Below are 27783 nucleotides of genomic sequence, written 5' to 3'. Positions count from 1 at the left end.
CACCGACCAACATCAGATACCATGTGCGTTACGCCTCATACGATAAGGAGGCCATTGGCAATTGGAATGAGCTTATGGGCATCCGTAGAATCTGAAACTCAGACTGAAAACTCGAACATATTTGCATTGGCTTCAATGTGCCGCTCGGAAGCCTTACTTTGCGTGGAAAAAAAAGGAAATAAATTGAAATGATGAGACCACCCAAATGATCGGTTTATCATGATTAACTTACGCAGAAAAACAGTACCGTGCGAAAAGAAGGGATTAGCAGTGGGATATGGTCCTCACCTCCATCTTCAGTTGGGGGTGGGTGGTTTCAAATTTTTAAAAGTAGTTACGAACACAACCACGCGTTTAGAGCAAATTATTGCCCTAATTAATTGTCTAAATATGCCGCAGAATGAGCTATTTGACGTCTCAACTTTGATTTCTTTCTGCGCAAGGGGGGGGGGGGGATGGCTCCCCATCTAACATCCGCAGTTATTTAGCCAAGAAACAAACGACCACTACTACGAGTGGAGCACCCCCCCCCCCCCAATCCCTTTTCACATTACATTTAACATTGCTTATGTAGAAATAATTTATCGTCTAAGTATGCCTTAAAATGCAGCTTTAGATGTCTTTCTTCAAGAAGTGGGGGGGGGGGGGTGCAGGTTAAGGCTGTACTAGTAAGATTATTAAGATATGTGACTTCATCTAGTACGAGAGGCAGGTGTGTAATTTATTACATGAGTATTTCATAATTACATTTATTCAACTCTTTTTAACTCCTTCAAGTTTCTTGGAAATAATTGGTAAAAGAATACACAAATACAACTTTCTGTATTTACATGTATATTTATTTGTTAAACCTTTAAGCTCCCTTTAAGTTTCTTAGAATTACCCAGGGCAGTTCACCTACAGTTTGAGTCACACATTTTGTCTAATGCCTACTTTAGAGGGTCACCTTATAGTAGAAATCAGATGTTAATACAAGTATTAATTTATCTTGGAGTAAAAGCCTCACCCCTAGTTTCTGACATGCCTGGGTTGTATACCGCCCTCATTTCCCACACTCGAATACAGAGAATACGTTAAAAGGTTAAATTGCAGTAACAGCCAATGGAACACTTATCTTGTAGTGGTCTGGGTCAGTATAGGTTTATTAGCCTACCGTATAGTGTGCATACCCAATGGTCTACCGTGAGTTACAAGCTGACATCATTCTGTTACATTCAATCTGGTCATAGCTAGACTCCAGATTTGCCATTTATCATTCACTTATACCAGACTCTCTCTTTGACTTTTTTAAATACCTGAGCATGATAAACAAATTTGTAGAAAAAGAAATGGCCAGTGTTCATGCTGAAAGTAAAACTAAAAACAAGCAAAGAACAAAGTTCTGATTCTGGTCCAAGTCCATAATTTGGTTACAATGATATTTTTAAATAATAAGGAATTTTTTTTCATTGAAAATCAATGTACAGAAGCGCTGACCAATTTACAATATCTAGTATCTGCTAGGATTTCAATTCAATTCTTTCTGCGACATTATTAAAGTCTTCGACAGATTTGGAGTTAGCACACACAGATATGGCGATAGTTTGTGTGAATCGCATATTGGTAGAATTCAAGTTATTGGTTTTTCTTTCGTACAATTCCATCCTCCAGGAGCACCTATTGCTGCAGTTCGATAGTTTGTAAGTTTCGTGTACAAGAACTCTTCACTTGACTCTTGGTTTGGGTAATGCAGCTATCCCAAAATCTTTCAGAATCTCCAAAACTTGTGTTTATACCATCTTCATCCTGGAGATAGTTTTTTGCTATCAAGATAGATCTCTGTTTATTGTGAGGCCATTCTCATCTTCCAAGATTGACTCTATTCGTGATCTCTGTGAATGAAAATGAAAAAAAAATTCAGTGTCATATGCAACAGGGGCAGGGAATGAGGAGGGGGAAGATTGGATGGGGCAATGGGAAGGAGGTTGGGGTAGGCAAAAAACAAACCTTCAACATAGAAGTTATACAGCTGTACTTCCATTTTGAATGGACTTTGATCTGTATTACCACCAGTTATCAACTGAATTCTCTAATTTATAAAGTGAGGTAACTCACGTTCACAAGTTGGTGGAAAACTTTCGGCATACAAATAATTCTGACTCCAAGTTAGGGGTAGGAGGGTATTTAAAAATGAAAAAAGAAAAAATTTTGGGGTTCATAAATACCCCCTTATTTCCCCTCCTCTTGTTTTCCAGACTATGAACATTATTTAAAGTTCAGACACATACAGTACTGTAGAAATTGAAACATGTCATTGGCCAATTATAAATCAACGGTGAGCTCTTACAATTTAACATGTTGCAACACTCTTATCCATGGTACCCTTGAGTCTAATACCAGTGTTACTGTGTTCAGCAAGTTAAATAGATGGAGTGTGTAAGCCAATGCATGCACTGCACAGGTGTGGATCCAGGTGTTGGAGGGTGTACACCTGTTTCCTTGCAACCCACAAAAAAACTATGTCCAGTTATTAGGGCAAACTTTGGTAATTATCTAGATACAATTTAGTATGCTAAATATGCATCAGAATTTACTATTTCACATCTAAGATAATCATTTTTCTCCAGCGGGTGAACCCCCAATCCAATTTCACCAATCTTACAGGCATCTATAGAATATCTGTATCTTGTTTAGTTATCAGGAAGTTAAAGCTCGTCTTACCTCCAATTTATCCAAGCTATCGGCTGGACTCCCTTTCTCCGGTACGGGGGGCACCATGGCCTGTAACCTGACGGCTTTTATGGCCGTTGGCTGGCAAGATATCAGATGTCTTATTTCCTCCGCTCGATTATTCTGATAGTGGAGCCTCATGATCCTGAGCCGATTCCTAGCCTCAGCAGCTCTGGAAATTAATAAAATCAAAAACAGCGCCGGTTATAAACGTGTTTCCATTGGCACCATTGGCAACAACTCTTGCACCATTTTAAATGAAGGTAACATACGGGTTGCCCCATCGTAATCATCTTGAACACCACAATTATCAAACTAAATCGACGGCAAGATAAAAAAAAAAAGTTGTCTTTAGATCCAGCTATATTGGCGCCCCAAAACCAGCTCTTAGTTGACTGCGGGAAAGTCTAAATGTTTGATTTTCCGATCAATCTCACATATCTTTCTTGCCTCTTCTGTATGTGTGTTTTTTAAAGAGCTCACTCCGGCAAAAATGATTTTTTGCGCCCAAACAAATGCTGAAAATATTTGCCAAACTACCATTTAGGTTTCAAGGAAAAATCCAAAGCAATTTGTTACTGGAAACCAAAAGTTGCCTTGCCCTTCTCGATTCTTAATTAATTCATTAATTAAAGACCTGATTTTTGTCACACGTCATGATTTGAGTGACCAGACAATAAACGAAAGGTAAAGACATTGGCCAAAAAATAAAATTGTGAAATTTTAGGTCTGACTATAAAGCCTTCTTACTTGAGTTGTCCAATCAGCTGGCTGTATTTTTCCTTCTCCTCATCAACTGAAGTTTCTTTCTTCTTTCTCTCCTGGTCAGCTTTCATCTTCTCTTGCACTCTCTTTTTGGAGTTGGCCATTGCTAACGCTGCTGATTTTGGTGGTTCCTCATACTGCCAAAGAGTAACATCGAATACAATTTTAAATGGAGCTGCTTTGCTTTCCTGGCAAATATTTGGGCTTTGGCTGGACCCAGATATTATAACCTTCGGACATTCTCAGATAACAGTTCCTCATACTGCCAAAGAGTAACATCGAATACAATTTTAAATGGAGCTGCTTTGCTTTCCTGGCAAATATTTGGGCTTTGGCTGGACCCAGATATTATAACCTTCGGACATTCTCAGATAACAGATTCCATTTTGCACACGTCATTGAGAAGATAGTAAAAGCGAAAGAATTTATTAAGCAGTACTTATTTCGAATGAGTTGATATTGCAGAGTGTAGACCATATGGTTAGTTTTTTACCAATTGATGCAGGTTACTTTTTGAATGACACAGTTTATATAATTTTGGATAATCTATCAAATATTGACAGCTAATCAATCAATCAATCAATCGAAATACTATAAAAGTAATTGCTGATGTCACTGGTCAATAGAATATTACCTTGAGAAATGGTTCCATAACATAAGGCTGTATCTTACACATATTTAATAAATATGAAAGACCTTCACCAACTTCAAGACAGCCCTCCCCCCCCCCCCCATCCCATCCTTTCTTGATCAAGCTCCTGTTTACATCACAGAATAGAATTCCATTGACAAATTTGTTTTTTTTTAAATGTGACCATTTTCAATTTCTGGAATAAAAAGTACAAAAAAAAGAAATATATTCTTATCAAATATTAATGGCCATTAGTAAAGCAACCAAAATCTGCTATAAAGTAATGACATTTAATGTTCAAATGTTCAATAATCATTTCATTTGTCACCAGTAATGTACTTTCTCAATCGGTGACTTTCAAAAATATCATTATGATGTTTTATATTTTTATGATTAGAATCTCCGAGAAAGAAATGTGACCATTTTCCATTTCTGGCAAACAACTGCAAATAAAAGAAATGTATTATCAAAATAATTGGCATCAATAATGCATCCAAAATCTGCTATTTGAGAGTAATGATGGCTAATGTTCAAATCTTCAACAAATATTTCTTTTGTTACCAGTAATGTACTTTTCTCAATCGGTGACATGAAATATTTTTTTAAATATTTTTTATGATTAGAATCTCCAGGAAAATACCTTTGGATTTTTTTTTGCGGACTAAAATTTTGAGCCCATTGATACTTAAATGACCGTAAATAACCTTTAACGTATAGAAAACTGACAATGAAGGCATTTCCTTACCGCTAGATATTTACTCTTCTGTGAAGGTGCTAAGTTGTTAAACTCCCTTTGAGTGAGCTTTTTTCTGTTTTGTGGTTTAAATCTCCCTTCGTTGGATCCGGCATCGTCGTTCTGTAACCAGATAGATGATAATAAAGTGCACAATTAACAGTGTAATTAAAAAGCTACTAATCAGTTAATATATAGGTCATAGAAACACAGCTGAAAGAGTGATGAATTGGAAGAAGCATGAAAGACAAAGAAACTTCAAGTGATAACAAACACATTCTCCCCCCCCCCCCTCTCTCTCTCTCAGGGACGGTGGAAAAAACAATAAACAACTTGGAATCTACAATAAATCTTTACCCATAGGAGAGATAGAAAATTGCAGAAGCTGATGCATATTAATAGTCGTGTCTTACTTTACAAATAGGGCTTCAGGAAAATTTAGACTGAATTATGCAATTTTCAGTAGCTTTAGTCTCTTAGTCTTATTACTGTTTACTTCAATGCCACACACATTTCAAACAGAATCATGGGTCTACACTTTAACTGATCTAGCTAAGTAGCTAAGTATTTTTATTTAAATTATGAAAATTTCTATTTAAAGTATAGAGGTGTCTATTGACCCTAACCTTGTTACCCCAACATTTTTACTGTCACATGTAAACAATGTATGAGTTGTACTATATCACTACCGCAGGTGAACAGACTAGGCTAGTTTATGCGTACACAGGTTGAGTTTCGTTGGCAATTTCGAAATTTTTGATCACAGACCTTCACCAACCCTAGATTCAAGCAAGTGGTCATCTTGAAATGTTGCTATTGTATAAATTAGCCAAACTTGAGTCTTTACACTAACACTTAGGCAAAACCATATATTTTGTCCAAAACTGGTTAGGTTGACGTGGATATACTATAGTATAACTAGGCAAGTTATGTGATGATAGGGCCTAGCTTAGGCAAGTATTGTTATACGTTTGCAATTCAAGGCTAAAGCGTAATATTTAGTAATTTACCTTATCTGCCATAACTTTCTCTCTGTACAATACCACAATGATTTCGAATATATCACTTCTCTTCACAGAAAATGCTGACAATTTCCTTTCCTTCGCGTGCATCTGCAACAATTCAAGTACTAAGTACTACAAAGTTACATGTAGTTGTAAAGAAAAATCGATAGATGGCAACGACTGTACACAGCTCAAATGTTTACATTCGTCGCCAACGGATGCGACCGGTAGAAGGCCAACATTACAGGACCCCTCTCTCTCTGACAAGGTTCAGTTCGACGAACACTTGATGTCGCTCAACCAGTAATTAATTGGCCTTAAAGGTCTCTAAATTGTAAACTAGTTAAGTTTCTGAGTGATTAAATATAATAAGTCGGGTAAGTTCTCTATTATGATCTTTTGAAGAAAACCAATAACGATTCGGGTACTTTCGGCATGGTTAAATATACTCAAATTAAATGTTTCATGATGTCAACATGATATGGTTTGGTTCCGCGAAAGGAATTTAAAGTGTTACCACTGTACAGCCATTGGTCTAGGTTTATGACCAACAATGCCTCAGAAAATGGTTTGTTTGCTGAATTAGGTGTAGGATCGGCAAATAGAATGTAACAGATTAGTTCAAATAATTTAAATCTGAGTAACTTTAAGTATTTGTAGCCTATTGTGTAACTTTGCACAGGCCTAGTCTAGGCCTACTGTGTTATAGGCCTACCAATATATGCGACTGCACAGTACTGTAGTTTCAGTGTTTGTAAGTAGCCACTCTTTACTTCGCAAATTTAACACCCATTGCCTTGACAAACGGTTCAGTTTGAGGCAGTGAAGAGAGGAAATATAAATTTTGCTTTGAGCACTTTGACTCAAGAACTTCACAAGCATAAATTTATCATCTTCTCATGGAATTTGACCAAACGCCCAACAAAAGCGGGGGGACGTTGTGGTCAAGTGGTTAAGGCAGTGGACTTGTGATCCAAGGATTACAGGTTTGAGCCCTGGCTAGATCACTGCGTTGTGTCCTTGGGCAAGGCACTTTATCTCCATTGCCTAGTTGCGCTTATGCCCTATGGGTTTCTGCAACGTAAGAAGAAGAAGAAGAAAGCACATTGATGAAGGATAGAACTTAATCACAGAGGAAAAACAAAAAGATAGTGATTATGGCATACCCTTGTGCATTTGTGCTCATAGAATCACATAAATTTACCATAAGCCATCCTACATGTACCTACTACATACAATAGGATATTGTAATTTGCAGATCTACTGCCAAAATGTCAGAAACAATGGATGCTGAAAGACCAACCTTGCCAGGAAAGCCATCAGCTGTCAAAGATGAGCCATCAACACAGTACAATATGTCTGAGCGGCTGACCCACGAGGAAGTCATGACGTACTTGAAGGGTCAGCTGTCGGACGTTTTGACACAAGATCCATTACTGAGTGACCTTCCCAGCGATGTGACGCCTGAGGAGGTGAACCTCAAGATTGCTTTGGAACATGGACAGGCTATGACTGTTTTCGTCAGGAAAGCAGACGGCGAAGTTTTACGTGAGTGCCAGTCAACTGCTTAACCACTGTATGTGGAGCTCTTGGTGTGCTAATTTAGGCAGTTATTGATTGTGCAATAAGCAGCCATTAATGTTTTAGTTTCAGGTTATTTATTTCCAGTATAAATATTAATATTTATAAAATAACATCAAAAATTCAAAAAGTACATTACGAAAATTGAAGATGAATTAGTAAAAAAGTTCATTTCAACATAAACTTCAAATATGAATATTAGTATAGAAAATTAAATATTTAAACAAGTTAACTGAATATTAAAATTACAATAAAGGTTTAACTTAGCCATTTTGAATATACGAGGAATTGTGTATAAAATATTTTGCATACATGTACTGTAAGCTGTTCTTAAAATAAAATTCTAATCGTCAAGAGTTTTCTGTCGCTTGAAGGTGGCCGCACCATCGTTGAAACAGTTAGAACTTACAGGGAATGATGAGAGTTATGCCATTTCCACAAGTGTTACAATATTGTTAGAATAATTACTTGTGCATCTTGTATGTATCAAGTTGTTACCTTTAAAGTGCAGTGGTCATGTAACAGCTCTCTTTTTTTGTCTTCACCGACCACTTTAGCAATCGTTGTCATGCAGTCTGCCACAGTACGAGATTTAAAAAATGCTATCCGGCGCTACATGACGTTACAACTTCAAAGGAAGAATTGTAGTAAGAAAGTCAGCTGGTAAGTGTTGGAAGAAATAACAATACGATTACTTAAACAATTAATTAATACGATTAATTCAGTGGCGGAGCGTCCATACATTCAGAGGGGGTCGGATGCCCCGCCCCCCCTGACGGACTGCTGTTGCCCTTTGTAGCTTTTTACAACTTTATACTTATTCGCAATTATTGACTTTTTTATTGCGCTCTCAAATACCTATTGACATTTGTCACATTTTGTTGGTGTAATTTTCTGACAAAATGGCGATGACACCTATTTATTCTTCATTTTTCTGCAAATTAGCAAGGCCTGGAAGGGGTCATTTCCCGTAGTACACAAGAGCAGAAAAGGTAACTTGTAATTGATCTCTTCCAGCAAATTAACAAAGTTGTACTTTTCTGACATCTCGGAAAGGACAAAAGGCCTAGCTGTGACCCAACAAAAATTTTTGCTGTCCAGTTTTTGGGGGGGTCATCCCCAAAAGTTTGTAGCTCGTCTAGGGTTGAATATATTCTTGTGAAAGATCACATGTTAGACTTTAAAGAAATGAGCCAAAATGTATTTATGGAAAATATTTTTTGCAGATGGAATTATTAAAATAAATGTCATTTCAGGAGGTATATTTGGAGAACCTATTGGCTCTCATACTCTGGAGAAAAGTTGGCAAGCGACAAGAAAAGACTGAAAGAGTAAGTATGCTGTGATTCCTTCATGTTAGATTCGGCCAATTCTTTCCAGTTAACTAAGTTTGTACATCTTCAGTATGAATGAAGTCCATTCTACTAATTAGCTGTACTAATTTTATGTGAAATTCGGTTATCACCCTGGTGTGATTAAATTTACTACAGGGCAAAAATGACAATATTCTAAACTGGTTGTTGAACTTCCCACTTCAATTTCTTGTTTGTAACTATGGATACGTGCATTTTGAAGTGAATTTATGTTTAGAGGATAATCCCACATTTTGATAAGAAATAAACCACATTTGCAGGTCTGTGATGTCATTCCTATGAATGTGATTCCAAGGGAATTATGACTGAAGGGGACACAAACCCAACCAAAATTTCTGTCCATATTCCTCTTTTTGTTTCCATTCGTGTCTCATATGTGTGTGTTGTTGTACAGTATTTGTTCAACCCAGTCTGGCCATGCATTGATCCATTCAAAAGGCTAGGCTCAGTATCCTACCATACACTTAGTTGTACAGTTGTTATGGTAGCTCAGATTTTGCTAGTGACATATATTCTTGTTTTCCCCTGTGTAAATACTTTGTAATTTTTATATCAGGTGGATGATGACTTTAAGCACCAAATTCAATTTGATAATTACGTATTTGTCCTTGACAAGAGTTTTTTCTGCATTTCAAATATGTCATTTTATGCCATATATAGTCTTATGTTTCTCAACAAGTGTTTGAGTTGAATCTGAGGAACTGACCTTATGACCTGTTTATTAGACTTAGAAGTCCAGTCACTTTAAATAATTGATGAACCTGATGAACTGTTTAAAGGGTTAACTCTCATAAATTGCTGTGGTCAGCAATGTTGAGGTGGGTGTTAATTCTGTTGTTAATATGGAGTTAAAATAACAGGTTTCGGTTGAGTCCTATGAACATTGATTTACATTATTAATATTAAAGATCTGCTTTATTGGCTCCAATTATAGCACGCTAGGAAGGTTTTGTGATTACCTAATTGACCTGCCACGTTCGTAAATCGACCTCAGGCGCTAAGATTAGCCTGCATAGCTTCTTGACGCCATTAGGCTCTTTGAGTAAACACTGTGTGGAAATGTGTTCATGTCTACACTCTACAGTGTAGTTAATCATACAGCGTTCACACAAAGACCCTCATACAAGACAAAAATATGCTGCAGGCGTTGCAGACAGATTGGTAAAAAGGGGTCATTTTACGACCGAGGGATGTCGTTTACATAATCTCAAGGAACTTTTACATGATAGCGTGCTGTAGTTAGGGTCTTTACAGCAGACCTTAAAGGGCTGCAGCAAAGGAGATGATGTCATCATAAAGTTAACCTTAAAGGAGCACTCTACAGATTTAAGCCTATTTTAAAGGTGTATATCTTGAAAACCAGACTAGCTGTAAAACCATAAACACCAGTTTTTCTCGAAACAAACTTCAAAGGTTCTTCTTCTTATATGTGTAGCTATGGTGTGCAAAACCGTGCTGAAGTTTCTTACGTGAAGAGATTGCGCCGCAAGGGACAAGGCTATTGAAGTCACCAGCAGGATTCTGCTAAGATGCAGAGAATCTTAGGATAAACTTGAGGCTTCAAGGAGTGAAGATATCGCGATGACATGAGGAATGATATGGACCAGTCCGTGGAGATGATCACTCATCCATGGGGGTGTTAGTTGTGGTTATGAGAAGTCAGAAGACACTACAAGGAGCAAAGAACTCTGAGGATCGTTCTGAATTGGTGGATATCAATGTGACAGGCTGACAGTTCTAAGTGGTTGCATTTGTCATTGTCAAAACTGATCATTTGGTCTGTTTTCACATGATGAAAGAAAGAAGAGTGTAGACTGGTTGTGAAGACATGCTCTGCTATTGCTGAGCATCCCATCATTTCCTCCTACCAAAGAAAAAAACCTGATAATGTGTGATATTAAAGTTTTCTCAACTAAAGTGTGTCAATTAGGTGGGGTTATTTTCACCCAGATAGGGGGAGCTTGTCTCCTTGAGCAGGTCTAACAAAGGAAGAGGGCGAGTCTCTGCATCAACACACTGCCTCTGCAAAATAGTTGCCTTGGTGTTGGCAAGTTGGCATCCTGATAAAATGAATCTATGTAAATCTAAATGACAATTGATGCCGATGGACTTTGTGGGTATGTGCCTGGTCATGGGTTGTAGTGCCTGTGTCACTAATGATTTCATAGGGTCGAAGGTCAAATAACCAAAATCAGCATTGTGGCTGGGATTACACATTTTACCAAAATATCTATATGGTCAAATGATAAATACTTGATATTCTAGAAGGTTATCACAGACTGTATGTCTGCATTGCTGTAACATTTAAGTGTTGTAAATTATATGTGGAAGAATTGACACCAAGGCAACTGGTAATATATGCATTCTTTTTATATTTCAATATGTTTAACTAATCAAGGTACAACTACATAGTCCAGTAATTATGAAGAACTTATCTTGAGCAGGCGAGTGTTGTTCTGAATTGTATATGAGGTCAGGTAACTGGGTCAATATAAATATATATCTTGTTGGAGGTAATGGGCATGACAATTGCGGTATAGGATACATTGTGGTGTAGGATACATTGTGGTGTAGCATACATTGTGGTGTAGGATACATTGTGGTGTAGGATACATTGTTGTGTTGGATACATTGTGGTGTAGGATACATTGTGGTGTAGGATACACTGTGGTGTAGGATACATTGTGGTGTAGGATACATTGTGGTGTAGCATACATTGTGGTGTAGGATACATTGTGGTGTAGGATACATTGTGGTGTAGGATACACTGTGGTGTGGGATACATTGTGGTGTGGGATACACTGTGGTGTAGGAAACATTGTGGTATAGGATACCATGTGGTGTGGGATACATTGTGGTGTGGGATACACCGTGGTATAGGATACATTGTGGTGTAGGATACACTGTGATGTAGGATACATTGTGGTATAGGATACATTGTGGTGTACGTACATTGGCTGTAACTGACTTTTTCTGTCACCTGATTACAGTTATCAGCGCTATTTCTTATGCTTGGATGCTGACGACGATGAAACAACCCATGCAGTGGCGGAGCGTCCATACAGTCAGGGGGGCGGATGCCCCCCTGACGGACTCAAATGGACTGCTGGCGCCCTTTTCAGCTTTTTACCACGTTTTAATTATTCGCAATTATTGCCTTTTTTTTTATTGCGCTCTCATCTACCTATTGACATTTGTCATTTTTTTTTTGGCGACGACACCGATTTATTCTTCTTTTATCTGCAAATTAGTAAGCAAGGAAAGGGTCATTTCCGGCGATCTAGAGAGTATCTTTACTCAAAAATTTGGGTACGCTCCGCGCCAACCCGTGGTGGCGCTCCGCTTAGATAGTGTCGGAAGCGCCCCTACAGACCATTCTCGCCCCCTTGACCAATACCCCTAGCTCAGCCACTGAAACCCATGCCTACTGATGGTGTACAAATCGTGTCTGATACTCTTTGTTGATATTTGGTATTAATGATTACAGGCCACGAGACCGAAGGTCCGCGAGACCGAAGATCCGCGAGACAGAAGCTATTACTAGGCGTGATTTGTGTGTTTGTGCTAAAAAATTGTACAAATTTTAGGAAGTAAATTAGACGTTTGGTTTATTATGAGGAAACTGTTACGGGCTAGAGATTAAAAGTCGACCCCTAATTAAGCCTGATTTCATAGTAAAATGGGATAACAAGGGAACATGTTGCGGTTTTCGGTTCAATAAGGAGTCAAAATTCTTAAGACTGCTCGAATTTCAAATAATATTTTTGTAATGTAATGTGACAATGTTGAAAAAGTGTTCTAAATTGGGTTTAATCGCCCGTTCACTTCTTCAGATATTAGGAGGGGGTATACCCCCTCACCCCCCCCCTCCCCTGCATGCTTTCGTGACCTATGGTTTTTAAGGTTTAGGTCTTTTAATTACCTGCTTCTCTTTATCAAAAAGACAAATTTGAAACTTTTCACTTGAGTGAGAAAATACATGCAATTTTTCCGGAAAATGTTTTGTTCAAACAGTTGTTTCTTTCTTTTTTGCTTTCTTGCTGTTGTTCTGGTACGTGCACGGAGTCATAAAATGTTGTCATTTCAGGCTCCGGTCACTTGACTCGGACCTTCAGTCTGGCCGGGCTATCGATGGACCATCCATAGACCATCGGTCTCGCGGACCATCGGTTCGCGGAAATTCGGTCTCGCGGACCTCCGGTCTCGTGGAATTTCCCCGTATTAAGGACTTTGTTATCGCTCTAATAACAAAAAACCCGCTATTGACTATCGGTGATTTGATGCTTTTTGGTTGCTGCATTATTCTCTTTTTACTGGATTGGGATCCCAGAGGCGTCGAGAAGAGGACGGAGAAATACCTCATCTTCGTTCTGCGAAGGGGAGGGTGTGGATTCCTATCCCCCTCGGGGAGGGGGAGAAGGGGTGATTGAAAGTTAGGCTACGAAGCCTATACATGAATTCCCGATTGGCGATCACGCTCAGCATGAAAGTATTACCCTGAAACGTTCATTACCTCCATGCTCCAGATTATTTATTCTCCCTCTTCTTATTCTCTCTAATTAATTAATTAACATTAATTAATCACGATATGAAGCAATGTTATAATTTCAACCCAATTAAATTATACAATTAATATAAATGATTACGAGAACCATCTCATTCGAGTTAACAAAATAAAAGGCCAGATCCGACCGTAAATTCACCGTTGGCTCGTAGGTGACTTTACATAATATTATTATAATTATTATTATTATTATTACTATCATTATTATTTTTATAACTGATTATTATTATGATTACTTTACAAATTACTCCAGGGAGCCAATCACAAATGAACACTAGAAGGTCCCACGTAAGCCCAATCCATACAATCTAGTCATAAATTAATAGCCCCTTATTTAGTATCTATGTACACTCCATTTTCATGATATTTTAAAAATAACAGTTTATAATGAATTTTGTATCCGACGTACTACGAATCCATTATTTAACAAAAAATATGATTTCGTTACGAATTAATTACCAATACCAAGAAGAAAAAACGTCTGTCATATAGGCCTACAGGCTACTACATTTCACTGTCGTCGTTTAGTAACCGCACTCTGACGTACAATATCTTTCAAGTTACTCGTCTATACATAAACTAACAAATTCCGTTGTATTCGATTTCGAATCATTTTGTTCTGCTCGGCCGGTGCAAGAAATTACTTCGTCAATAAATAATTGCTAATATACCCAAAGAGTATGTCATACATAATTCATCATTACTGACCCTTGCCCGACCTGTTCAGCCGCATTAGGTGAGCGTATAAACGGAATTCGTCATGTGCGAATCTTGTGTACATTTAAGAGAAACACTTAAAATATTTCATTAAATTAGCATTAAGTTTTATCATAGCGATTCATCAGAATGTTCTTTTTTGTTGACATGGACTTCAAAGTTAAGTTCGTTCAATATTTTGACACCCTTAAAGGTCTGCTCTATATAGACCCCAACTATAGCACGCAATCATGGAAAAGTTTTGCGATTACGTAATCGACCTGCCTTGGTCCTAAAATGACCTCTTTTTACCAATTAGTCTGCAACGCCTGCCGCATATTTTTTTCTTGTACTATGAGGGTCTTTGTGTGAACGCTGTATGATCAGGGAGTTGTTATGGAATAACAACTCCCTGGTATGATTAACTACACTGTAGACATGAACATATTTCCACACAGTGTTTACACAGGGAGTTGTTCCATAACAACTCCCTGGTTTACACAAAGAGCCTAATTGTGTTAAGAAGCTATGCAGGCTGATTGTAGAGCCTGAGGTCGATTTACGACCGTGTCAGGTCGATTACGTAATTACAAAACTTTCCTGGCTATATACCAGGGTTGTCCAACCTACGGCCCGCGGGCCACAGTCCGGCCCGCCGCAGGGTTGCGTCCGGCCCGCCAGAGATGCTCTACGGTGCGAAATTTTAGTGAGCAGATTTATTGATAACAATTTGAAGCTATACAATCAATCATTCGAACCTTCTGGGTCCACAAAACTGCATACAGGTCAGTTTGTGTGACACTCTCTAAGCGGAGGAGGGGGGGGGGGGCGGCTGGACTTCATCTGTTTTATCAGGAAGGAAAATAAATCAGTGCGCTCCGCGCGCAGTGCTCACATTTTGTTGCCTTGGGCTTCGGGCAAAAAATCGAAAAATCGAGCGTAGGGTTCATGCGGCCCCCTCTTTCATCATAATCATTCCATGTGGCCCTCCTCTGCAAAAGGTTGGACAACCCTGCTATATACCATGCTATAATTGGAGTCAATAAAGCAGATCTTTAAATAACACTACGTGTCGTTGCAACTTCCACAGTCATCGATCACTGATCTTCGGACGACACGCTGTAAAATCAGCGATATAACTCCTATGCAAATATTGAGTATTATCATTGCTCCAAACACGTAGGTGAAAGAGCCAGAAATATCCAAAAGGGCTCCTGCAGGGGAAAATAGAACAAAAACAGATTGTCAATTCGTAACGGGACACTAGAAATGAATCTCTGCTATATTGCGTTTGATCATAACGCTAGTATTTAGAGAGCGTGGTGGCCAATTGGCTAAGGCGTCGGACTCGTGATCCATGGATTGCTGGTTCGATTCCTGCCTAGTTTATTACGTTGTGTCCTTGGGCAAGTTGCTTTATCTCACTTCCCTCTCTCCACCCAGGGGTTAAATGGGTACCTGTGAGGTAACTTGTAATTGTGCGCAGTATATAACTGCTGCCGACTGGAGGGATTGACTCTGGCATAGGTTATCATTGACCAGGGGTAATATAACGTCTGTAAAGCGCTTTGAGACCAGTGGCGGAGCGTCCATACAGTCAGGGGGGCGGATGCCCCTCCTGACGGACTCAAATGGACTGCTGGCGCCCTTTTCAGCTTTTAACCATTTTTTACATATTCGCGATTATTGAATTTTTTATTGCGCTCTCATCTACCTAATTGACATTTGTCACATTTTGTCGGCGATGACACCTATTCATTCTTCTTTTATCTGCAAATTAGCAAGGCCCGGAAAGGGTCATTTCCGACGATCTAGGGAGTATCTTTACTCAAAAAATTTCTGTACGCTCCGCGCCAACCTGTGGTGGCGCTCCGCTTAGATAGTGTCGAAAGCGCCCCTACAGACCATTCTCACCCCCCCCCCCCTGACCAATACCCCTAGCTCCGCCACTGTTTGAGACCTATCGCTGGTATAAAGCGCTATATAAAAATCAAATATTATTATCATTATTTCAACTTTACAAACGGTTGGTGATAGCTTATGAATGCATCTATAGCAAACAAACAGGAGTGAATGATGCCATAGACGCAATGGAGTTCTTTTTCTTTATAATATTTTACTATCATTTATGCGCTGGGTAAAATAACGTTTCTAATAAAACTGTTGTAGTAAAAGATATTATTTAAAAAAATATATAAATATTTGAAAACATTGTGAAAGCTTCGTATTAATGTTCCAAATTCTGCTTCAAATGATTAATGAACAAGATAATTTAACAAGGAAGTTAACGCTTTTGAAGAGCACTTCCATGATGACGTCACATACCACCTACATGTGTTGCAATTTCAGGAGTATGGGAGGCGGCGACAGGGCATATATATAGTCAGTCAATATTGGTTACATACCACTTTAGCGAGAGTCAATTGGTTAAGGCATTGTACTGGCGATCTAAGGATTGCAGGTTCGAGTCCTTGCCAGATCATCGTTGTGTCCTTGGGCATGGCTCTTAATCTCTATCGCCTGTCTTCACCCATGCGTATAGGCCAATATATGGGGACTTGCGAGGTAACTTGCAAATATAGTTGCGTGCAGCCGGTTTGCCGGCGGCTGCACCCTATAAAATACCTTGTGTTCTGTTTGAACGCCATTCCCACAATGCGTGCCTAGAATCTTGAGGATACACTTTACTGATTAATGAAATCAGAAGAAATGACATGAACTTTTCGTTAAAACTTACTGGAATAACGCATACTGTTCAGACGAACACATAATCGTAGGCCTTCTTTCACTAAGGAATGGGGGCAGCCTGTTCCCTCTGTCCCCCTCCCCGCAGGCTACTGCCCTGGGAAAGTCCTCCAGGGGACACGCTGATGTGGTGCACTGTAGTGCCCGGGAGGGATTGTTTGAATTGTGCACACTTTTGGTGTGTCGTACGTGTGACAAGTTACTAGTGACAAGACTATAGTGTTGTAATGTCGTGCGTGTGAGGGGGCCTTGGCATTGAACACGGCTGTAAAACTTTCAACATGAAGTGTACTTTTTATAGTTCAAAGGTCAAGATATTGAAATGAGCGTATGAACAAACATCGTGGAATTGGCCTATGTGTTGTGCTCCTAAAGTTACCTTTGACGTATGTCTGTGACCAGAATCTCCCTGTACGATGAATAATAACAGGCGTTTAACGCAAGATCAGTAACCGGTGATCATTATGTCGTCGGTGCCTCACGGAGACTTCATGGTTCTTGTTAGTATAATATGGATGTGAAATACACTACTTTTATCCCATATTTACCCGGATGCCATATTTGACCCTGGACCCCGGGACTGTGGTCCCGTTTAACCTCCCCCTCTCACTTTCCTCCGCCATTTCTTTAGGGCTATGATTATAACCATACCTGACACAGATCCTCCAAGTTGCATACAGATTCCACCGAATAGATAGTTGAGCGCTGTCCCTTGCCTGACGTGGGACTCACATACGTATCTTGGCAAAAGTCCACCCTGCCCAGAATCTGAATAAGCGATCGCAAAACCACAGAGAAAAGACGACGAGAGTAGGATGAGATAATTTTCGGTGAAAATGAAACCGGTCAGCCCGATACAGATAATACCCGCTGGTATCATACCGCCTGTGATTGCATTCATTTTATCAGCGCGAAAGACAATCAAAGCCAGGGTTTTACCAAGAAATCCACCGACTCCACCGGCAGTAGACCAGTAGACGACAGCAGCTGGGACGAAGCCGAGCGATAATCCGAAAGGGACGAGATATAAAGCCCACGCTGTGAACGTGTAGTAAAAGAAGGAATGGAGAATTAAAAACAGAGCAAACGTCGAATGTTTGAGAGCTGGTGATAGATTAAAGACTTTGAGAATTCTCATCAGAATGCTCAGCAGTCCAGTTCGACATATTCTCTGGGTGTGTTTTGCTTCAAGTTCATTCAAGTCTCCTCTCACAGTGCTCGTTAAATGGCCAAAGCATGGCTTCTCTTGTAACTTCAACTTAGATTTGGTTGTTACACAAGTTTTCCCCGTAGCAGGTTTTAGAAGAACTCCAGAGACGATGCAATGCGACGATACAGCACCGAGTAGAATATATGCCCCATGCAGGCCGTAAGTTGATCGAAACAATTCCAGTAATGGAGGGAAAACAGCGACACCGAGATAAGTACTCAGTTCTCGTCCACCGAATGCTACAGCAAACTTGTCTCGAAAATGTTCCAAGAAGGCCATGTAATTCGCAAACTGGAGGAAACCGCCTCCGATCGCTAAAAATTACAAAGGTTTTTAAAGAAGAAAAGAGAATAAAGGTTATGTTATCAAAAAAATCAAAACATATATGATACTTGAAGGGTATGATTGGGGTATCAAATTTCTAGTATAGGCATATATGTCACCAAAATAACTAGTATTGTTACTATATAACTATTTAACTACATATATGTTATTATATAACTATATAACTATTTATAATTATATATATATACATAGTTATAATAGTAATATATATATATATATAGTTATATATATATAGTTATATAGATATATAAATATATATATATATATATATATATATATATATATATAGTATATGTATTTAGTAATATATAGTAGTATATTACTATACATAACTATATATGGGCCTATATATTACTATATGTATATATAGTAATATATTACTTTATATAACTACATATATTACAATATGCATATATATATATTTATATATAGTAATATATTACTATAAACATTACTATATATATATATATATATATATATATATATATACATATATATTTAAATATGTATATTACTATACATATATTTATATAACTCTATAACTATATTACAATATAACTCTCTCTCTCGTTCTATATATATATATATATATATATATATATATATATATATATATATATATATATATATATATATGCTGGAATGTTTTTCACTGTTCCTGATTTTCCAACTCATTACGATGTTCAATTATATATATTCATTTGCCTTTGTCGTTTACCACCATTTCATTAACATAAAGTCTGTTCAAAGTATCTCTTTCGAGAACCGGCTTTAGGAATCACAAATGATTTCGAGTTGGTAAGCACCATGATTGATCTCTAGAGTAAGGCAAAATATGTCACCAAAACAGAACTAGTATTGTTCGATACAGGTGACAAACGCCTACAGTGGAATTACGACCTTCCTTACTGGTTTCGAACCTCTGGACATACAATCAGCGTCCATAGCCTAGTGATTAGGGTGTCCGCGTACAGAGCGGGAGGCCCGGGTTCGAATCCCTGTGGAGGCTGGAAGTGTTTTCACTGTTCTTGATTTTCCAACTCATTACCATTTTCAATTATATACATTCACTTGCCTTTTACGTTGACCTCCATTTCAATAACATAAAAAACTATATATAAACATATAAATATATAAATATATATATATATATATATATAAATAAAAATTTATAAATATATATTTATATATATATATATATAACTATATATATATATAACTATGTATATATAACTAATATAAACATATAAATATATATATATATATATATATATATTACTATATTACTATATATTTATATATATATATATATATATATATATATATATTTATATATATATATATATATATTACTATATATATATATAACTATATATATATATGTATATATAACTATATATATAGATATTTATATAGATATTATGCAGGATGCATACGATATCACACACACACACCCGTATACAATCTCAACTATAATGATATTTCACCTGCAATTCCCAGAAATAGAAACATATGCCACAAACGTCTACCAAAGAGGCCTTGAAGGGTGAAACCAAGACTAAAGGGGACTCCTCCAACGATTCCGAGAGCTCTATTACTAGTACCTTCCAAGGCGGATCCTCCAACTCCCGCTATATATATACAGGTGCGTATCCAGGGGGGGGGGCGTTGGGGGCGCGCGCCCCCCGGGTAAGGAAAAGAGGAGATAAAAAAAGAGAAGAAAAAAGGGAAAAGGAGGGGGAAAAAAGAAAAGGAGGAGAGGAAGGAAGGGAAAAGAAAAAGAAAAAAGAGAGAAGAAGGAGAAAAGGAAGGAGTAGAAGATAGCCAAGGCCTCGGGAAGAGAAAGAGGAACAGTCATAGTTAAAGCGCTGATCCCTATAATATACACAGGGTAGCCAGTGACAGATCAAGGATTATGGAGGGGGTGTGCGCCTCACCCTACCCCTTACACCGACAACTCCATTTTTGACGTTTCTATTTTTCCTCTCTCACTAATGTATCTATATAAATACTATATATGGTCTATCATAACGCGTGTGTGTGTATGGACGCCTTAAACAATTGTACAATTGTGCTATATGGAACCAACTGTGGCTGGTCTTGAACTCGACCTAGTCGAGTTCAAGAACATGACGCATTTCGGGAAGGGGGCGACCGTCCCCCCCCCCCCCCGAGCAAATTTTCTTTATGACATCGCTAGTAATTTCAAAATATACAATGCTTAGATGCAACTTACAAGGCCTGGAAAGTGTCATTTCCAGCGATCTGGGAGGCATTTTCGGCCAAAATTTTTAATGTTCGCTTCGCGTCAGCTCATGGTGGCGCTTCGCTTAGATATTTTGCCTACAGGCTTCGCCCCTCCCTTGGCAATTACTCGCTACACGCCTGTTCGAATTTGTAAAGCAAAGAGCATATATAACATCATATCAGTGAGCAATGCATGCATGTTCCACGATGAACAGCCTCAAAAACTGTCTATGTGTGTAGTCAAAGGCGTAGGAGCCCAATTGGATTTGGGGGCTGTAATGACTTGCCCGAAAAAAGCCCAAATTTTTCGCGCGCGAAGCGCGCGTTTAGCATACCGATGTCAATATCATATAAGCAAGCATCGGTCATTACATTGCATGGCATAGTGTACCTTACAGTCCGTGAAAGTCGCACATTATACCGCCGGATGCTAATGTAAACAACCAAATGTCTTATGTAAATGGAGAAAAAGCATACAGATCCATTTATGTCAAAACTCTCTTTTACAGTAGTAATGTCGGCCAAGCTTAGACCTTTATTTTAATTACCAAGGAGATCATTTTAAGCTATTCATTGCTATTTATTTTTCTTTCAGCAGGTGCCCGAAAAAGTGGGAAAAATTTGGTTGCGGGGGGGGTGGGGCTGCAGCCCCCGCCTCCTACGGGACCTACGCCTATGTGTGTAGTGTTCGGTTTCGATATACCTGATATCGGAAATATCTGCTATTTTTCGTTTCCTTCAACCAAGTTTTATAATAGCCATTATAAGAGGTTTTAATATTTCTACACCAAGAAATTAACTGTGTCTGAATTTTAGAAAATTTCCTCACCAACATTCTTCATCATACTTTCCTCTACTCGTGCAATTTTGACCTGACTGTTAGGGGTTCAAGGAGGTTTTTCTATATTGGTTGTCCATAGATTGAATTTTGTGCAACATTATGGGTATGTTTTCAAGTGATTTTATTCACGAGAAATGTGAATTTTCAAATTCTCAACAAATAATGGGCTTAAAACCTTGAAAAGTGGGGCTTTCGGATATTGTGGGCCGTGACGTAGAACCACCTACAAAAGCAATGATCCATAGGACATGCAATGAGGTCGAACATGGTGTGTGACTGGTGACAATCTTCAAAAAGGTTATGGATGGAAAAAAAAACTTTTGGGAAATACTTGGTTATCAGGCAAAAGTGTACATCTGGTTGGTCATTTTCAAGCCCGATAAGTGCCATTTCCGGTGATCTGGGGGGTATCAAAACCAGAAATTTTCTTGTACGCTCCGCACCAACCGATGGTGGCGCTCCGCTTAGATAGTACTTCGCGCCCCCCGGGTTAGAAAATCCTGGATACGCGCCTGATATATATGTATGTATAAAAAGAATAATTGAAAAAGAAAGGATTGTTTCAAGATACAATTTACTAATTACCTGTTCAGTCAATTAAATTGGCAAGATTTCCTTTTTAGAAAAGAATGCGTGATCACAAAAACCAAACAATTAGTGAAAGAAATCAGATCTCTATTTAAGATCGTTAATTAAGTATAATTCAGAGCAGCGAAATAAAACACTGGTAGGCTACTGCTACTGCTATGGACAAAACGATATGCTTCACTGCAATCTTTGGGAGGAAAAACAGCTTATCTATAGGCCAGTGGTGTGAGGGGGGTGGGGGGGCTGGCAGGCAGACTTTGATTCCGCCGACTGATATGGGGGAGGGGTCTAAGGCATGGTGGTTGCAAAAATTAACAAAGAGAACTAGCTAGGCGCAAATGGTGTTATCAACTACTTTCAAGCCGGCGCTATATGGTTAAGAAATAGTTCAACTGAATCACTTGATGACATAGACTTCATATAGGCTTGTAAAGCGACTGAGTAATTTGTTTTCCTCCGACCGAGTAATTTTCACCCGATTGGACCCTCCGGTCCCTCATTTTTGCACGTCACTGATCTAGGGAATTATGTGTTCGAAGTTCCAGACCGGATCATGAGATTGATCGAGTTTTAAAGATAGCTTAACAGTGACATTAATGTTAAGGATTCCGGACGGATGTTGAAACGTTGATTTGTTTCCAAGTGCAGGCGGCCATGTTGTATATGTATATATATATATATATATATATATATATATATATATATATGATATACCCTGAATGAGAACTTACCTATAATGAATGCTACAGAAGCTTGTGATACAAAGGCTGTACCTGCCATAAAGTAAGATATATGGTATTCATTGGCGATGTCTTCCAGAAGGACACCATTAGCCTTAAAAGATCCAGTAAATATGAACGTCATTACAACTCCAGATATGAAAACACCCAGTGATCGGCAATCCATTATTTAGTACTTGCTGCCCCCGTTGATGAGTCGAGTTTGATTTGATCAGATCTTATCAGAGACCGTTGCTTTTATACCCGATGGAAGACGCTGGTAGACTATATTCACGTAGAAAATATATGTAATTAACATGTATTCGATTGTATTTTGTTGAATCGTTGAATTTAATAAATATCTGTCCATGTAGCTAACTGTATTTAGTTTTCTTAGTGGAGAATATATAGGCTCTATTTTTATTATTTTTTATTTTTTAACCTTCCGAAAAGCCATAAGGAAATTATAACGAAACTTCACCAACAAGGATTGCGTATAATATACAGCCCTGCGAATCACTAAGGTACATCAGCACCAACACTGGCCTTGATGCTGCAAATTACCCCCCCCCCCCGACCGACCCCTATAAGTCCATTCCACATAGATCAATACATAGAAGTCATATCGCACCTGCGCACTAGAATAAGCTGCTTTTCAGCTATTTGAAGGGCACTCGCCCCAGCTTGACACACACAATAGCCAGATTTTATCGTCAAAACATTTTTCTTTTTCATAATATATAGAAACACTGTCTTGATGCACCAGATTAGCTCCACTTTTGTGGAGGGGGTGGGGGTGGCGGGGGCGGATATACTAGAAATGAATTACAACTCACGGGTATTTAACCGCTGTTTACACACTTCTTACTTTTTGGAAGAAAATACAATCTAGCAATCTTACGTTAGGCCCTTAGCTATAGATACATAGGGCACAAAGCCTGAGCCGTCTACATCGTTCACCATGCTAATTTTCATTAGACCGAAATATATCGGAGTCGGCTTGACAAAAATGTTTGGGACCCTGCATGGGGAGCAGGTACTTCGACCTGAAAACCCACTCATATCACATCTGCAAAACGATGTTGGATACAATTTTCCCAAAATATATTTCTCTTCTACCCTCTGACTATTTTCAATGGACGTATCAGATTTGTCCAAATAGAAACAGGTCTAAACATACTTGCAAAATAAAAGTCAAAGTGGGAAGCAAATATAGATAACCTCTCTGAAAATATCCATCTCTCTCCCTCTCTCCACCTCACTCTCTCTCCACCTCACTCTCTGTGGTTTAATTGCTCTTTTTCAAAAATATTTTGGTGTCATTTCAAGGAGACAAAATCAATTAGGCTATATTCAGTTGGAAGCTCCTAAGATTTCTTTCTTATTCAGCCTGCTGCGGCAGAGCTACACTAGGGAAATGCCAGACGTACCTCACCCCCACCCCCCCCCCCCACCCCACCCAAGCTTCGCTGATCCTGACTTAACTAACTAGACAACGGTTACTATAGGCTAGTCTTACTTTTCAACTTCTGATACTTGTAGATTCAAAGGTAGGCCAGAAATGTCTTTGATACAACTATAGCCAGTAATTGTCTTTGATACAACTGTAGCTAGTAAATGTTTAAGTTAGCCTAATAAGAGAAGGCTCAACTGTTTTCTCAACTGAAATATTATCTGCGTAAACAGGTTCTTAACTAGATGTTAAAAAACTGACAAGATCGGATCCTAGTCTTTTTCGGCGGGTAGAGTGTTGAATGAAACGGCACGCGATAGAAATGACATCCTAGATGACAGAAGAATAGGTCACCTACTTTAGCCATATTCTTGCTACTTTCATTTCAATAGTTTTTCCTGTCTAGACTCTTAAACTCGTCCAGCAAGCTTATGGATTTGAATTATGGGTGTTTAAAAAAAAAAAGATAACTTGGCCAAAAAAAGTAGGCCCGGGCCTAAAGTGCTACATACTGGCTACGCCCCTGATCATATGATATCATAATCAGCAGATTTTGTTTCCTGTTTGAAGTCTTTTACATGTTCTTTTACATAATATATCAGAAAGACAAACATAGTGCTCTTTTACAATTTTTCCAGTAGGATGATTCTTGTTTATTGTCCAATGTCTGGACTTTAATACATTTGACGAACTTAACTGATGGACATAATAAACTTTCATCTTTTGTAATATAGCCAGATATGCAGTGGTCTAAAAACAAATATCGTTATCGCAGTGTATTAGCAGTGTAATAATTAATTGTAGGTAGTGCGTATCACGTACGATTGCTAGCTATAGCTTAGCGTCATAACATGCTGTTCGTGCAACAACTTAGGACGAATCATAGAAAGGATGAGAACGAACGTTGTCGACGTTGTTGTGCATACGGTTCGTGACATTCCATAGAGTGCGGTTAGGTAGGCAATATGTATTTTATTACGCAGTGGCCAACTGTAGGCTTGTAATAGGCTATAGGCTAAATTTAGCTAATTGCATCTGCCAAACTAAGTAAGTAGTTGAATCAGTGGGCGTGAATGTTACTACGATTATAATCGAGTTAACGGAGCTGACGAGTATTCAAGATCAATAGAGCACTGACAAAATACCATGCTAAAAAACGACAGTTTTTAAACATGAAAGGGGGGAGCAGTCGCTCCCCTGATCCCCCCTGGCTACGTCCCTGATTGTGTTACGGAAGGGTGGATGCGAAATTGAAGCTGTGAATTGAGTGGCCAAAGTGCTTCGTAACTTTTATTACATGAATAAGAATGAAGATATTAATGAACTCTTGGAGATGAGGAGAGGTGCCGCGTAGTGGGGAGAGAGAGAGTGGGGCGAGGGGGTGAAAAAATTAAAGAGGCTGGTACAGATGATTCGAAAGGAAGGTCGAATGTTTAAGTTTCGACTGGGCAAATGTTTGTCAAAAACTCCACCTCCTATACTCTGGACATGTACCTTGCTAATTTTAAATACATTATAGTATTGAATTACGTACTATTTTAACTCGTTTGTTTTGGGGGTTTAAAAGTGATATTGAATGAGGTGTCTCAAGTTAGCAAGAGGCCAGGGATCCAGAATGAATACTCGGGAAGGGCCGTTTCCGGCCATCTGGGGGGGGGGGGGGTTGTAAAACCAAAATTTGTCTTGTACGCTCCGCGCCAACCGATATGGTGGCGCTCCGCTCAGATAGTCGTGCCTACAACTTTGAAAATCCATATTAATCGCAAAAAGTGCTCCCCCTTTCAAATTCCTGGCTACGTCGCTGAACACAACTGTCTTAGATTCATAAATGATCGACAGATAAGAACAAAAGAAGTTGAATTTACGCATAATCTTTATTGTTTCCTGACAAAAATCTTAAATTGTCTAGCCATATAGATGTTTAACATATAGATGTTTTACATTAAACGTCAAAAGCAAACTACTTAACATTCTTTTTATTAACTTTAAACAAAGTGAAGTTATCCTGACAGAAAAACTTGTTACTTTTTGTTGTTAAATCTTCATTTCAAAATTTCAGTTTTTGCTTAATTAACTCTCATCTTTACTCCGAAAATTCAAAAAGTTATCATAAATATATTCTAGACGATTAATTTTGTTTCGTAACTGTAATCCACAATTATTTTCTCCCACACGTTTTCTTTATATATTGCGAAATCGCTGATAGTTTTGAAATAAGAAGAGTGGTATATTACGGTTACTGAACATATTTTATACGGTTAATTGTTTCGGTTATTTCGGATAATCGCGACCGGCAGCTATATACCATCTTTTGTGAAAGCGGTTTTAGGTTTGAAGTAAATTTAAAGAATTGTCGGACTTTATTTCGGATAATCGCGTCTATAGCAGCTGTGCACGGTCCATAGTGTAACTGGTTTTAAAAGGTCTGAAGTAAATTTAATGAATTGTCGGATTTTTTATTTCGGTTAATTTCGGATAACCGCGTCTAGCAGCTATATACGGTCCTGTCGTCATCTTGGTTGGATTTATATTTGTCGCCGTCTCCACAGAATGTTCGACTGCAAAGAAAAAAAAGAACAAAATATAAATAAATAAATAAACATTTACTTTCAGTTCCTGGTTAGAAAATAAAATCGAATCAGTTTATAATAGTTATTCAAGGTATATTCCAACCGACCTTGGGCTAATTCAGTTTCTTAAATGGTCTGCTGTATAGACCCCAATTTATAGCACGCTATCATGGAAAATTTTCTTGAGATTACGTAATCGACCTGCAGCCTTGGTCGTAAAATGACCTTTTTATACCAATTTGTCTGCAACGCCTGCCGCATATTTTTTGTCTTGTATGAGGGTCTTTTGTGTGAACGCTGTTTGTTTAACTACACTGTAGACATGAACATATTTCCACACAGAGTTAACACAACTGAAGAGCCTATTGGTGTTTAGAAGCTATGCAGGCTAATAGTAGAGTTTGAGGTCGATTTACGACTGCGGCAGGTCGATTACGTAATCACAAAACTTTCCTAGCTATAGCGTGCTATAATTTGAGCCAATAAAGTAGATAAAAATAAGTAAAATAAGTAAATTGTGTATGCATTTTGTGAACGTTTATTGTTGTGTTTTACCAAGGAGTTGTTGGAGTTGTTTCCATAACAACACCCTGGTTATACTTTCATATAACTTTTTGTTGTTGTTTTATCTCTGCATTTCAAATCAATAGACCTACATGTTTGTACATAATTTCGCATCTAATGGGTTTGACACGATATCAGCACTGCAGTACCTTCGTTAGTCACTGCATATAACATGTACTTTAGCCTATACTGTAATAAGTAATGTTCCAAACAACTTGATCCACTCGTAACCCAGTCCCCTGAGAATGTAACCATGTGACCAAGACTGCGTAACGTCATTGAAAGTAGATGCAAAACAAATATAGATGCTACATATTATCTTTGTTAACGGCTGATGAGCTATATATATATATATATATATATATATATATATATATATATATATATATATATATATATATATTGTGTACTGTGTATCTGACAATAACAGACCCTACAATACACA

The 27783-nt window shown here is 38.3% G+C and overlaps 4 protein-coding genes across 8 annotated transcripts in view; 1 reads left to right on the top strand and 3 right to left on the bottom strand.

Moving 5' to 3' along the window:
- Positions 1 to 817: 817 nt before the first annotated feature.
- Positions 818 to 6037, bottom strand: LOC139984335 (uncharacterized). Its single transcript, XM_071998215.1, has 5 exons — positions 5849 to 6037; positions 4851 to 4961; positions 3460 to 3611; positions 2701 to 2881; positions 818 to 1871 (listed from the first exon to the last, which is right to left on the bottom strand). The coding sequence occupies exons 1-5, from the start codon at positions 5948 to 5950 to the stop codon at positions 1806 to 1808; spliced, it is 612 nt and encodes a 203-aa protein (XP_071854316.1). The 5' UTR covers positions 5951 to 6037; the 3' UTR covers positions 818 to 1805.
- Positions 6038 to 6042: 5 nt separating this feature from the next.
- LOC139984336 (U11/U12 small nuclear ribonucleoprotein 25 kDa protein-like) lies at positions 6043 to 14145 on the top strand. 5 transcript variants are annotated; one of them, XM_071998219.1, is made up of 5 exons: positions 6043 to 6165; positions 7101 to 7390; positions 7981 to 8086; positions 8680 to 8754; positions 10232 to 14145. In XM_071998219.1, exons 2-5 carry the CDS (start codon positions 7114 to 7116, stop codon positions 10299 to 10301), a joined length of 528 nt encoding a protein of 175 aa, XP_071854320.1. In that variant the 5' UTR covers positions 6043 to 6165; positions 7101 to 7113; the 3' UTR covers positions 10302 to 14145. The 5 variants fall into 5 exon arrangements, with proteins under 5 accessions (XP_071854320.1, XP_071854318.1, XP_071854319.1 ...); XM_071998217.1 differs by having other exon boundaries at positions 6072 to 6219; positions 10232 to 14142; XM_071998218.1 differs by having other exon boundaries at positions 6092 to 6219; positions 7084 to 7390; positions 10232 to 14144.
- A 745-nt stretch (positions 14146 to 14890) lies between these two features.
- On the bottom strand, positions 14891 to 18319 carry LOC139984329 (uncharacterized). The gene is made up of 2 exons (XM_071998208.1): positions 17453 to 18319; positions 14891 to 15270 (listed from the first exon to the last, which is right to left on the bottom strand). Exons 1-2 carry the CDS (start codon positions 18288 to 18290, stop codon positions 15122 to 15124), a joined length of 987 nt encoding a protein of 328 aa, XP_071854309.1. The 5' UTR covers positions 18291 to 18319; the 3' UTR covers positions 14891 to 15121.
- A 7740-nt stretch (positions 18320 to 26059) lies between these two features.
- LOC139984322 (inactive pancreatic lipase-related protein 1-like) overlaps positions 26060 to 27783 on the bottom strand; it is a 15085-nt gene continuing 13361 nt past the window's right edge. The window contains exon 9 of the mRNA XM_071998189.1: positions 26060 to 26762. Within this exon, the coding sequence (XP_071854290.1) occupies positions 26690 to 26762 (73 nt within the window). The 3' untranslated portion in view covers positions 26060 to 26689. The remainder of the gene's footprint in view (positions 26763 to 27783) is intronic.

This window comes from Apostichopus japonicus, chromosome 17 (assembly GCF_037975245.1).
Source record: "Apostichopus japonicus isolate 1M-3 chromosome 17, ASM3797524v1, whole genome shotgun sequence".
Lineage (NCBI taxonomy): Eukaryota > Metazoa > Echinodermata > Holothuroidea > Aspidochirotida > Stichopodidae > Apostichopus > Apostichopus japonicus.
This window is presented reverse-complemented; position numbering and strand designations above follow the sequence as displayed.